This window comes from Erithacus rubecula (assembly GCF_903797595.1).
Source record: "Erithacus rubecula genome assembly, chromosome: 3".
In the NCBI taxonomy this organism is placed as follows: Eukaryota; Metazoa; Chordata; class Aves; order Passeriformes; family Muscicapidae; genus Erithacus; species Erithacus rubecula.
In genome coordinates, this window is record NC_136689.1 from 2187765 (window position 1) to 2201037 (window position 13273).

General features: G+C 45.1%; 1 protein-coding gene across 1 annotated transcript in view; it reads left to right on the forward strand.

Moving 5' to 3' along the window:
- Window positions 1-13273, forward strand: part of OBSCN (obscurin, cytoskeletal calmodulin and titin-interacting RhoGEF) — a 176748-nt gene that overhangs the window by 87076 nt on the left and 76399 nt on the right. Inside the window, 22 exon segments of the mRNA XM_079300531.1 lie at window positions 1235-1501; window positions 2668-2918; window positions 2920-2941; window positions 3976-4081; window positions 4083-4126; window positions 4129-4160; window positions 4162-4191; window positions 4193-4244; window positions 5333-5421; window positions 5423-5470; window positions 5472-5592; window positions 6510-6683; window positions 6686-6778; window positions 7340-7356; window positions 7358-7420; window positions 7422-7478; window positions 7480-7530; window positions 7532-7555; window positions 7557-7604; window positions 7606-7615; window positions 9647-9913; window positions 12485-12751. Coding sequence (XP_079156657.1) covers window positions 1235-1501; window positions 2668-2918; window positions 2920-2941; window positions 3976-4081; window positions 4083-4126; window positions 4129-4160; window positions 4162-4191; window positions 4193-4244; window positions 5333-5421; window positions 5423-5470; window positions 5472-5592; window positions 6510-6683; window positions 6686-6778; window positions 7340-7356; window positions 7358-7420; window positions 7422-7478; window positions 7480-7530; window positions 7532-7555; window positions 7557-7604; window positions 7606-7615; window positions 9647-9913; window positions 12485-12751 — 2133 coding nt within the window.

Below are 13273 nucleotides of genomic sequence, written 5' to 3' on the forward strand. Positions count from 1 at the left end.
CAGGAGAAGAGGCATTGTGGAGCTGTGGGAATGATGTTATTAAATCCAAAAAGTTGGGATAATGAGGAAAAGAGCTGCCCAGTCTTAATGCAGAGTACAGAGAAGAGGATCTAGTGGGGCAGGGCTCCTCTTTAAGGATGTGAAGCAGAGTGCAGTGCACTGACCTCTTCCTCTGATATGATAAAAGCAAGGAATTCTGTGTCATGGGGATTTTGAAATATTAACAGAGCTCTTCTTGGTGTTTTGCAATTTTGCTGGTTCCCTTGAATCAATAGCAAATCACACACACAAAAAGGCATTTTGAGGTTGCTATTTTTAATCTCCCTGTGAAGATCCTGAGAATGCTGTGTTTAACCAAACCAGAAATAGTGTCTGTGAGTGATCACAGAATCATGGTGTGGGTCACTGGTCACTGTGGGTCACAGAATCATGGTGTGGGTCACTGGTCCAACCTCCCTGCTCAAACAGGGCTATCCCAGCACCATCTATGAAATCTTTGTGATTGTCTCAAGGTTGGGTTGAATTTGTGCCTTTGATCTAAGCCATAACTTTTCAAACAACATATTTTTGCTGACTCTGACTCAAAAAGCAGCCCCAGCATCTGCTATGGGGGAAAGAGCCCAGTGACTGCTTTACCTGTCTCTCAGTGGTGTTTTTTGCTGGAACCACAGGCACTGAGATTCCTGTTTTTCCAACTGCTCACACACAGCCCATAGATATCCCCTTCTTGTTTCCATCAGTGACAAGCTGCTGTCTGAGCTGTTCCATGCTCTACATGAATAAATGTCCATTTGTGCATCATCTGGAAGGACTCACTGGTGATGTGTCTTGAAAAAACAGCTGAGAAATCAGAAATCAGTTTAAAGCTTTACATTATTCAGCAGTTGAAAATCAGGAGTATTTCTGTAAAAGTGCAAAGATTTACACTGGTTTAAACAGAAAGAGCCAGATTTGCTTTGTGTGTTTCCAATATGCTGAGCAGATGCATAAAAGCTGTGATATGAATGGCCTGGACTTTATGGGATATAAAGATATTTGGGAAACTTTCTGATCCTCTGGATCAGTACACAATGTAAGTCTGTTCATAGCGGGGGAAAAAATGATTTTATTTTTATATCACTGCTTAATATCCAAAATTGTATTGCAGCACCAGAGCCCAGGTGCCTTGTGCTGAGCTGTGCAGACCTGGCACTCAAGCAAACAGCTGATGTATTATTTATTTCTCATTTTACAGCCATCAAACCCCAGCTGAAGCAGCAGCTGAGGAACCAGGAGGTGGAAGTGGGAGGAACAGCCAGGCTGCGCTGCGAGATTTCCATCAGCAAGGCAGAGGTGGAGTGGAGGAAGGATGGAGCCCTCCTGCAGTCCAGCTCCAAGTATGAAATGTGGCAGGATGGGACCCTCAGGGAGCTCCGTGTTCACCACCTGGAGCCTGGGGATGCTGGAGAATATTCCTGCAAGGCTGGAGACCAGACCAGCTCAGCCAAGCTCACCGTGAAAGGCAAGAGCTGTTTATTGGAACAAGGAGATTTTCCCTACAGGAAACTAAGATTTTGCAACATGATAGTTATATGCACATACATCACATAAAATGAGTTATTGTAATATGGAGCACAGGATTCCTATCATTAAAAAAAAAATAAATCTTATGGTCTGTGGATGCACCAAAGCAAAGATTGACTTGGTGGACAGGAGAGGATAAAACAGCTGTAATCTGTGACTCATGGTTTAGAATATTTGCTTGACATCGTGTGCATGGGGATGAACAGATGGTCCAGCCCCAGCTTCCAGTCACATGGCAGCTGCATCTGGCCTTAAAATCATTGCAGAGCTTAGGTTGGACCACTGGTGTGGAACAAACACCCCCAGCATCTCCACGGGCTGCTCCACGCCATGGATCCCCTGCACATCACACCCAGCTGCAGCATTTTTTGTGCAGATGGTGACCTCAGTTGTAGGAATATCCACTGTGCTTGCTCAGAGGGACATTTGGCTGCTTTTTGAATGGTTTGAGATGATGATTTTAGAGGTCTTTTCCAGCCTTAGTGATTTTATGATTCTTTTGGTATTCCCCAGTGGGTTTGGAGTATTTCCAGCTTCTGCCTGGCTGGGGTTGTCTGTATGATCCTTGCACAGTGCCCAGCTGTCCCTAGAGGCTGAACTCAGGCAATCTGCAGTGCAGAACCCTGTGCTCACATTAACCCACTGATTCCTGCTGGAGGGGACAAAGCCAACCAGGGACTCAGGCAGTTTGGAGCATCAGCATGGAGTAAAATGCAGATCTGCTCACAGAAATACAATAGAGAGGATTAGCTTTAAAGTTATCCTGTGACAATGTATAAGTGTAAATGGGACAAATTTCAGAATCCTAATTTTAAACATCCAATATTGATGTCTTTTTCACTCAATCAAACATTTAAAAAAACCCCAAACCAATATGCAGTGTGTCTCTTAGCAAGGACAAGTGGTAAAGTCACTATCCAAAATTCCTTTGTCCTTTGCCAAGTACACTGAAAGCAGAGTTTGGAATGTGGTTGAGAGGCTGTGCTGCCTTGGAGGACAAGGTGCTGAGCAACCTGTGCCTGCTTTGGAGCAAGGTGACTTCCAAAAAACCCCTGCAGGCTTCCATGGTTTGATCCAGGTTTTCCCTTCCATCTCTCCTGGCAGAGCCTGACGTGACCATCGTGAGTGGCCTCAAGGACAGGGTGGTGGCAGAAGGGGAGGATGTCACCTTTCAGTGCCAGCTGTCCCACGAGGATGCCAGGGATGTGGAGTGGAAGCTGCAGGACGTGGCTCTGCAGAACAATGAGATGAATGAGATCTCTGTGGAGAAGGGCAAGATCCACACCCTGACCCTGAGGAAGGTGACAGAGCAGGACATTGGCACTGTCACCTTCCGGGTGGGACCCCACACGTCCGACAGCAGAGCTCAGGGTGAAAGGTGAGGGCTCCCTGTGCTGTGGGTACAGGATCTGTTGGAACAGGGGTGCTTTGCTTGTGCTGGCAGCAAATTCAAGGCCATAATTCACCCCTCGTGTCTTGGGGGTGCTTGTGCTTCAAAGCCTCTGTGGCTGCAGTCACCATGGATACAGGGGACATTTCACCCCCTTGCCAAAAGCTCACTGATTCCTGGAGAAATTGCTGGCTTGGCTTCACTGTTTGGATGGATAGAAACGGAATTTCCATTCACCTCTTTTAGAATTATAGACTAGTTTGGGTTTGGAGGGACCTTTAAAGGCCATCTGATCCAATGTCTCTACATCTTCAACCAGATCCAGTTGCTCAGATCTGTTTTTTTCTTTCCCTTCCTTTCCCTTCCTTTCCCTTCCTTTCCCTTCCTTTCCTTCCTTTCCCTTCCTTCCTTCCTTTCCCTTCCTTTCCCTTCCTTTCCCTTCCTTTCCCTTCCTTTCCCTTCCTTTCCCTTCCTTTCCCTTCCTTTCCCTTCCTTTCCCTTCCTTTCCCTTCCTTTCCTTCCTTTCCCTTCCTTTCCCTTCCTTTCCCTTCCTTTCCCTTCCTTTCCCTTCCTTCCTTTCCCTTCCTTTCCCTTCCTTTCCCTTCCTTTCCCTTCCTTTCCCTTCCTTTCCCTTCCTTTCCCTTCCTTTCCCTTCCTTTCCCTTCCTTCCCTTCCTTTCCCTTCCTTTCCCTTCCTTTCCCTTCCTTTCCCTTCCTTTCCCTTCCTTTCCCTTCCTTTCCCTTCCTTTCCCTTCCTTTCCCTTCCTTTCCCTTCCTTTCCCTTCCTTTCCCTTCCTTTCCCTTCCTTTCCCTTCCCATTATTTGGTTAAATTCTCCCTCCAAAATCCATCCTTCCCTTTTATAAGCTTCTTTTAACGCCTCAGTAAATAACACTGAAGTCAGAGGATTTTTTGGATACTCAGCCATTCAGCTGTAATTTTAACACTGCAGGAAATGAGACAAACGTACCTGAAAAACAAAGCAAAGCAGACACAAACCCCTTTGCTTTGTTTGTAATTTCAGTGCCACCTCCAGTCTTTAAGGAGAAATTGCAGAGCAGGGAAGTGCAGGAGGACACAGCTGTCGTCAGCTGCCAGCTCTCCCAGCCCAGTGCTGAGGTGAAATCAAAACCCTCAGCTGATCTCCCCAAGCTCCAAGTATAAAATCAGGCAGGAAGAACAGTCCATACTTTAAAGATTCTTCACTTACAAACCAGAAGACTCTGGAAAAATACACCTGAGATAATGGAAATGAACAAACAGCACCCACTTTGACTGTTAAGGTTGTGTTGGGTGGTTTTTTTTGTTTGTTTTTTTTTTTTCATTTGTTTTGTTCTGGTTTTTTTTGTAAGGTAAGAAACTAGCTCCACTCCCTTAGACTCTGCCACGAAAATTTTTTTATGCTGTCCTTGGCTTCAGACATGTTGTACTGCCAAAAGCTGCTGAGTCCTTTTGCTTTTGAAAGTCCTGTGGTGTCTTAAGCACAGAAAATGCAGGGACCCAAGTGCAGGAATTACTTCCACACTTTGAGACCCTGTGGTCACTCAGACAACCAGGGCTGGAGTTAAAATTAAGATGGGATTTTGATGCTTAATCATCCTTTGAGCTGTAGTTCTGCCTGGAAAATGGAGATCCAGGTGAACTTGTTCTAACTGGGACACAACTCCAGCTAATGAGCAAGGCACCTAAACACTTCTACTGCCAAAGATCTTTAAAACAGGTGTCCTGTGACAATATATCTGGCTTTTTCCAATCTCATGTGATACAAATACAATATCAAGGTGACTTTTTCTGAGACACGTGATCAGGAAAAACAAAAATGAGCCAGGATATTGTTAAATCCCACCAAGGTTCTTCCAGGGAACTGGACTTGTGGAGCTAAACTTCTACATGTGGCATTTCATAAATCCACCCATCAAAACTCCACGTTGACCCACCAGTGATACCATCAGCAGAGACTGCCAGTGCTCCTTTCTCTGCTTCTCCAGTTTTAAAATAAGGAATATTATAGGAAGACCCTCCATGCTCTGTCCCAGATACACAAGAGCTTGGACATCTGGAGTAGGCTTTTGAGGTCATTTGGAGATACATGCACAGAGATGCTCAAAACTCTGCATCCACGCCCAAATTCCTGTTGCAATAAGGAGCATCATCCTTGAGGTGCTCAGTGTGTGCAAGTGTCCAGTGATTTTTCAGGAAAGCTTAGGGCTCCAGGAAATCCAACACTTTCTGTCATTCCTTGCTTTGCTTTTAAACCAGCTTTGAAATTGAGTTTAACCAAATTTAGGACGGCAATCAGAGTTTCATCAAACACAAGGTTTGTTACGCAGTGACACATGACCTATTTCCCCCCTCTGATTTTCTTGATTTAGCATCTCCAGTCACCTTCACGCAGCCCCTGCAGGACCAGCAAGCTGAGGAAGGTGGCAGTGTCACTCTGAGCTGCGAGGTCTCCAAACCCAACACCTCAGGTGCAGTGGAAGAAGGCGGGGACGCTGCTGCGACCCAGCCACAAGTACGAGAATGCGTCAGGAGGGATCCCTGGCTGAGCTGACAATCCACAGCCTGAGCGAAGCTGATGCTGGGGAGTACACCTGTGACACAGGGGACCAGCAAACCACGGCAGCAGTGCACCTGAAAGGTGGGGCTTTGCATGGGGAAGAGCTGGGCACGGCTTGGCAGGGGCAAAGGGTTGAGTAATTTGGCAGCTAAATCTTGTCCTGCGGCCAAGGAGAACCATGGGGATCTCAGAAGTTTCACAGGGCTAAGAGCTGGTGAGTCACCTCTAGAAACAGATCTTTAGTCACTGATTTTGTGGTTTAATGATAATTAACTTCCACTTGTGGGAACCTGTTGACAATTTTCTCACAACACTTAATCATGCTTTGAGCTGTAGTTCTGCCTGGAAAATGGAGATCTAGGTGAACTTGTTCTAGCTGGGACACAGGTTATGATTATACCCATACTAATATTTGTTATGCACACAACACAGTAGAACTTCCAAGCTTTTAGACTAACCATATATGTGTGTATAATACACATGCATCAAGCATCTGTTGCATTGTAATATGTTGATAGTGCCTGTGAACCTACATTTCCAGGAGTTTAGAATCACAAAATGGTTTGGGTTGGAAGGGGCCTTCAGATAATTTAGTTCCAACACCCTGCTGTGGGTAGGGACACCTTCCACTATCCCAGGGTTTTCCAAGCTCTAGTATCCAACCTGACTTGGACAATTCCCAGGGATCCAGGGACAGACCACAGCTTTTCTGGGCACCTTTTGCCACAGGCCTCACCACCCTCACAGGGAAACAATTTCTTTCTAACATTTAAACTAACCCTGCTCAGTTTGAAACCATTCCACTTTTTTCTGTCACTATCTACCCCTTCTTCTCTCCTTTTTACGAGCTGCCATAAATCCCTCTCTTCCAAGCTGAGCACCTCCAGATTTCTCATTTAGGACCTCAAATAACAACAGCATAGTACTGCCAAGAGAGAGCCTAACAACATATTTAACCCAGGAAGTAGATCTCAAACTGTGTTGCCCTTCCCATGAAGAAGCAGCAGCCACCATCGTGGAGAGGCTGAAGGACGTGGCCGCGCGCGAAGGAGAAGACGCGGTGTTCGAGTGCCGGCTGTCCCGGGAGACAGCTCAGGATGCCCAGTGGTTCCTGGGGGATGTCCCCCTGCAATCCAACGAAATGAATGAGATCAGAGCCCAAGGGACACGGCACAGCTTATCTTGAGGAAGGTGACCCTGGAAGACTGTGGGTCCATCACTTTCAAAGTGGGGCAGCATTCGTCAGCAGCGCGGCTGAAGGTGGAAGGTGAGCAGCCTCCCAGGAAGAGGGGTTGAGCAGGCACTGCTCTGACTGCTGGAAAGGTGTACTTGGGATTAGGGAGCCTTGGAAATTTTAGGAGATTCTGCTAATTCAATTTAGTGAGTTAGAGAAGTAATCTGAGTCAGTCATTCCAGTAGTTTTTATTGTACACAGAACAAAGATAATATTAACATCCTTTGATGGTATTTGATATAGTAATTACTATTAACACCCTTTGATGTTATTTGATATAATAATTAACATTAACATCCTTTGAAGACCATCCAACCACGCAGCTGATCAGAATCAATGCTGAAGGAGTGTCAAGAATATGCTGTGGACTAATCTCCTACTTATGATAATTTGAGATCACATTTACCAAAAAAAGTCTGAAAAACCTTCTTTTAAGATCTGTAGAGCGATTTTTGAAAGACAGCCCACGCCAATGCCTTGTGTTGTTTGTCCTCTTCGATCTGGCTCCGAATGTAACTACAGGCACCCAGCTGTGCCCTGGGGGTGATGCTGGGTGAGGATGCCTGCAGCAGTGCTGGTCCCCTCTCCCCACAGCTGCCCCGGTCACCTTTGATGAAGGCTCTGCACAACCTGGAGCTGCAGGAGGGTTGCACTGCCCACCTGTCCTGCGAGGTGGTCCAAGCCTGACGTCCCCGTGGAGTGGAAGAAGGGCTCGTCTGTGATCCAGCCCAGCCACAGGTGCATGCAGCATCCAGCAGGAGGGGAAGGTGCACACGCTGGTCATTCCGCGACCTGAGCTGCGCCGACAGCCGGCGAATACAGCTGCCACACGGCTGCTGGCAAGACCACGGCCAGGCTGGGAAGTCAAAGGTATGGCTTCCTCTCTGCCCAGACAGTGCTGAGAGGATGGAACATCGATTTTTAGAGCTCTCCTACTACAGAGAGATGCTGATCAGTGGAGCGAGTGCTGCAGAATGCACCAAGTTTGTCAGGGCTGGAGCACATCGAGTATATGGACAAACTCTGTTGTGGTAGGACAAGGGGTGATGGTTTTAAAAGAAAAGGGACAATTTAGATTAGGTAAGAAGAAAGATTTTTTTACAATGAGGATGGTGAGGGCCCTGGCACAGGGTGCCCAGAGAAGCTGTGGCTGCCCCAGGATCCCTGGAAGTGTCCAAGGCAGGCTGGACACTGAGGCTTGGGCAACTTGGGATGGAGGAAGGTATGGAAGATGTCCCTGACTGTGACAGGGTTTGAAAAAAATGATAGTACCTTCTAATTTAAAACCATTCTGGGATCTAAATATAGCGAGGCAAGGGCAGCTGTGTTTGATAACCGGGGAAGAGAAAGTGGAAGGGAGATCTCATTGGTCTCTGCAGCTTCCTAGTGAAGATCTACAGAGGAGAGAGACAGAACTTCTTGGAGAGCTCAGTAAAGATATGACAGGCAACAAGTGCAAGCTGCAGTGAGAGAAATTCAGGTTAGAAAACACCCAGATTTTAAAATGAGGGGGTGATCAGAACTGAGATCCAGAGGAATGGATGGAATCTTCATCCATGGGGTCTTCCAGAGGCTTCTTCAAGCCCTTCATTATTCTGTAACTGACCTCTGACTGCAAGATCTGAAGCCTTGGATTGTAACCCCAGATTTATATATTCCAGTATTCCAATGTAATCGACATATAGTATTCTTAATAATAATAACAATGATTATTATTATATAGATATATAAAATTATATTTTGTATATTATTATATTATGCAAGTCGACATATTCTATATATTCAATATTCTAATATATTCTATATATTCTAATTTTCTGATATGCTCTATATATTCTAATATTATATATGTGTATATATATACACATCTATGTATATTTTATAATTTTATATATATATTTGTATGTTCTTTGAGTGATTTTATCCCATTCCATGATTTTATTTTAAAGATGGAGAGCATCTGGCCTTCAGTAATAATTGATGAACTTAGTTGGGAATTCTTTGTGAAAAGAATTTTTATTGGGATATTGGGAGAGAAATGTCACTGACGTAGAAATCAATTTTTTCTTGCTGATCAACTCCTGTTCCTGGTCCTCCTCCTCTATCTAGGTTTCACTTGGGCATCCCTTAAGGATGCCCAGCCAGAATTGTCCATGAACTTCATGAATAGCTCTATGCACACCTTTAGCAAGAAAACATTTCTCTATTTTTGCCTCACCCTCTAAGAGCCTAAAATGAAGGATGCAGAACTCCAGGTGGCTTTTTAAAAATGCTGTTTATTGTATCCAAATGATGCAGCAAGACAAGAGCCCAGCCCACAGCATTTTCAGCCACTGCTGAGGGTTCGTCTGAAATCTTCTTCTAGTTCTGGTTGCAATGCATTATATACTTTTCACTACAGATCCTCTTAAAACATGACAACCAATCAATACTTATATTATTACCTATAGCTTACGATAACTACTAACATTACCATAGTCATGTTACTATTTTCTAATCACAAAAAGTTAGTGTGTTACAGTTTTAAGCTAGTTGTTTTTCAGTTTTCTTGCAGTGGAAAATTTTGAGGTCTTTACTTGCAACATGGCATTTTTGTCTGTGAAAATCTTTTTGCTTGGTAAAACCATCTTTTCGTTCGAGTGGATTTACCTCTGCTCTGAGTCGTAAAAGCCCCTTCCAACTCACATGCTCTTTGCATTTTTAGTTACTCAGTATAACTGTCTCAGCATTTTTTTTCTACATCAAAACTTGCTATCATTCTATCCTTCTTCCATTCTACATTCAAAAATCCTTCTGTTATACGCACGCATCCCGCCAGACCTTCCTGTCCGCTCACACCCTTCCCAACATCACCCGTTATATAATATTTTTCCCCCTCTTTGCCTCACCCCCTCTGTGCAGGGCTGCCCGTGCTGTTCAGGCAGTGGCTGAAGAACGAGGAGGTGGAGGAAGGGCGCACGGCGGTGCTGCGCTGCGAGCTGACGCGGCCCCACGCGCGCCTCGAGTGGCGCAAAGGGGACGCGCGGCTGCGGCCCGGGGACAAGTACGAGTTCCGCCAGGAGGGGACAAGGGCTGAGCTCCTCATCTACGGGGCTGAGGCTCAGGATGCTGGGGAATACACCTGTGACTCTGGGGATCAGCAAACCACGGCGACGCTGCGGGTCAAAGGTAGGACAAGGCGTGTTTGGGGGCTGTGTCCGTCGTTTCAAGGGTGGACCTGGAATTATCCAGGCTGGATGGGGCTCTGGGGGACCTGGTCTGGTGGAAGGGTCCTTGATCATTGCAGGTGGTTGTGATGCCTTGGGGTTTAGCTTTTGTATTTTTCAGAATCTCTGCTACTTAGTGTGTAACTCTGAAATTTCATTTTAGGTGTTAGTAAGTTTTGTTCACAGGGTAATTAGACAAAACAATTCCTTCCTTGCTAGAGAATCAAGGACACCCAGTACCCAAAAAGCAGAAAAAATGGCAAGGGAAAAGGAACAAGTCAGGGGGCTGAGACTTCATAACCTGGGCGGTTGGATAATTGACCCCAGTATGTAGATGAACCAAAACTTATAAAAGTGTAAAGACCCGTGACCAAAATCCATCTTGGATTTAATTTGAGTGGAGCCCCAGCCAGGCTGTTGCACTGCCTGAAGTGTATCCTTGCAATAAAATCCTATTTTATACCTTTTACTCTATCTAGTCTCTGTTCCAAGTCAGCCTTTCCAGGCAACAGTTGGAGCTGGATCTTTAAGACCCATTCAAATCCCCAAACCATTCTCTGATTTAGTTTAAAAAAGGCCTCTGAGATCACTGAATCCAACCATTAACACAACACTGCCAAGTCCACCACTAAACCATGTCCCCAAGTGCCACATGCACGTGGAAATTTTATTGCTGAGTTATCACTGACACCGTGAAATCAATCTGGAGTATTTCACCACACCAAGGACAAATCCATTTTAAATTGATCCATTGTATATCTTACTGCCTGAGCAGCCCATGAATTGTATCTCTTTGCCTTACTTAGTGGCTGTGGTTTTGGATTTTATAGTTTTATTGATTTCATATTAAGAATTCTATGATGGGATTTTACAGTTTTATTCATATTGTACTAAAAATTCTGTGGTTTTGAATTTTAGTTTTATTCATTTTGTGTTTAAAATTCTATGGTTTTGGATTTTACAGTTTTGTTAATTTGGTACTAAGAACTCTATGGTTTGAGATTTTACAGTTTTTTTCATTTTGTACTGAGAACTCTATGGGTTTGTGATTCTACAGTTTTATTTTTTTTTTCCTAAGAATTCTATGTCCTTTAGATTAGATTACACCTGTAGATTGTGGGTGTAGTCACCATGATAAACTCTTGCTCAGAACATGTTGTTCCAGAGATTAAACACCCAAAATCTCATGTGCCAGCTGAGAGAGCTGGGGTTTTTAACTTGGAGAAGAGGAGGCTTGGGAGAGATGTTATCACTCACTGCAGCTACCAACAGGAGATTGTAGTGAGGTAAAGATTGCTCTATTTTCACAAGTAACAAACAATAGGATGAGAAGAAATGGCCTCAAGGTGAACCAGGGAGGTTTATTTAGAAATAATTCTTCACTGAAAGGGTGGCCAAGCATTGGCACAGACTGCCCAGAGAAGCAGTGGAGCCACCATCCCTGGAGATATTTTAACAGATGTGAAGATGTGACACTTGGGAATGTGATTTAGTGATGGATTTGACTGCACTGAGTTAATGGCTGGACTTGGTCCTAAGGGTCTTTTCCAACCTAAAGGGTTCTGACTCTCAGTGTTATTGTGATGCTGTGCTCTATGTGCTTTCATTGACTATGGCCATGTGAAGACTTGTAGAGGCCCTGTGACCTCTGGTACCCCTTTATGGAGCAGCACTGGACACGTTTGCACTATCAGCAGCTCATTCCACCAGTGGCCAGCAGGCAAATTGTGATTGAGAAATGTACTGGTTTGGAGGACAGGTGTCTACTAAGCAAGGCAGAATACACTGTTTGAATGGAGAATGTAAACCTCCTGCCTCCAAATTAATATAATTTTGAAATTAAGGGGCTCTCAGGCAAAGATATGGGAATTAGGAATAACAGTTCTTTGCTAGGATAGAAATACAGTATTACAAAGAACAAACCCAAAATGCTGCCAGAGTCAGAATCCAAGCTGACACCCATCAGTCACTCAGGGTGGTGGCACAGTCCCATTCAATGGTGGCTGCATCCTCCTGCAGTGAGAGTGGTTCAGCTGAAGCAGTGCTCATCTAGAAGGTGCAGTTTTCCTCCAAAGGTCCAAAAAATGATATGGGAAGGTCTGGTTTTCTTCTGGAATCCAGTAGAAAAAGGCTGATTTGGTGTCCAAAATCTCAGTTTTTCTGTGGGTAGGAAAGGCTTGGCTCCTCCCCTGGCTGGAGCATCTCCCAGTGGGATGATGGAATTTTATCAGTCATGCACTGGGACCCAATGGCCATGAACAGGAGATATTCTCTGGAGGGAGGATGGGCTGTGGGAAGCTAAAGATGATTGCCCAGCTGGTTTAAAGATGGCCCATTAGCAGAGAATATGTGCCAGGAGATCAGGGGCACTGCCCCACCTGGCTGCAACAGATGATGACAAAATACACATCTCTGGCCACATCCTGTATCGCAACCCAAGAAAAGAAAGTAGGGAACGGCCCAGCTGGAGGAGCTACAAGCAGGTTTCTCACCTCTGAGCGCTGTCACTGATGCAGTTGCTTCTCCACTGCAGTACTGCCAGTGCTGTTTAACAAAGAGCTGAAAAACGTAGAGGCTGAAGAAGGGGGAACGGCTGTTTTGCACTGTGAGATCTCCAAGCCGGACGCTCCCGTTGAGTGGAGGAAAGGAGGGGTGGTCATTCAGCCCAGTGACAAGTACGAGGTGAAGCTGAAGGGCAGCGTAGCTGAGCTGATCATCCATGGTGTAGAGCCTGATGATTGTGGGGATTATACCTGCAGCACTGGATACGAGATCACCACAGGGTCTGTGTACGTGCAAGGTAAGGTGGTGACACGTGGTGGAAATGGTTTTCTGCCTGGATTTCTTACTCCAAAATCTTTGACAGTAACTGGCCAAACAGCAGGAAGTTCAGTCATTTCTTTCCTGATTCCAGTGAAGATATAGACACTCACCTCCAGGTTGGGGTTTGACCCATCTTTTTAAGTTAAACTAGTTTAAAGTACTGGCCATACTGTGTCTCAGAACAGATGGTGGTACTGCTGAAAAACTTGGAGCAGTGGTCATAAAAACACTGAAATTCTTCTCACAACTGATTGCAGCTTCTATCATTGCTGATAATCTTATTACTCCTTTAAAGCACCCAGGTGCTTAATCTTTAAGGTACTTAAATCTTTTAGTACCTCTGTGCCTCATACAACTTCTGCAGATGGTTGCAACACACAGGAGAGCCAGGCATGGCCTGGCCAAGGAGTGGAGTTTCCTCCCAGTGAAATGATGTTTGCAGAGACACACAGACTGTCCTATAAGCAAGAAATTCTTGCAGAAGCACTACAAGCTTAAC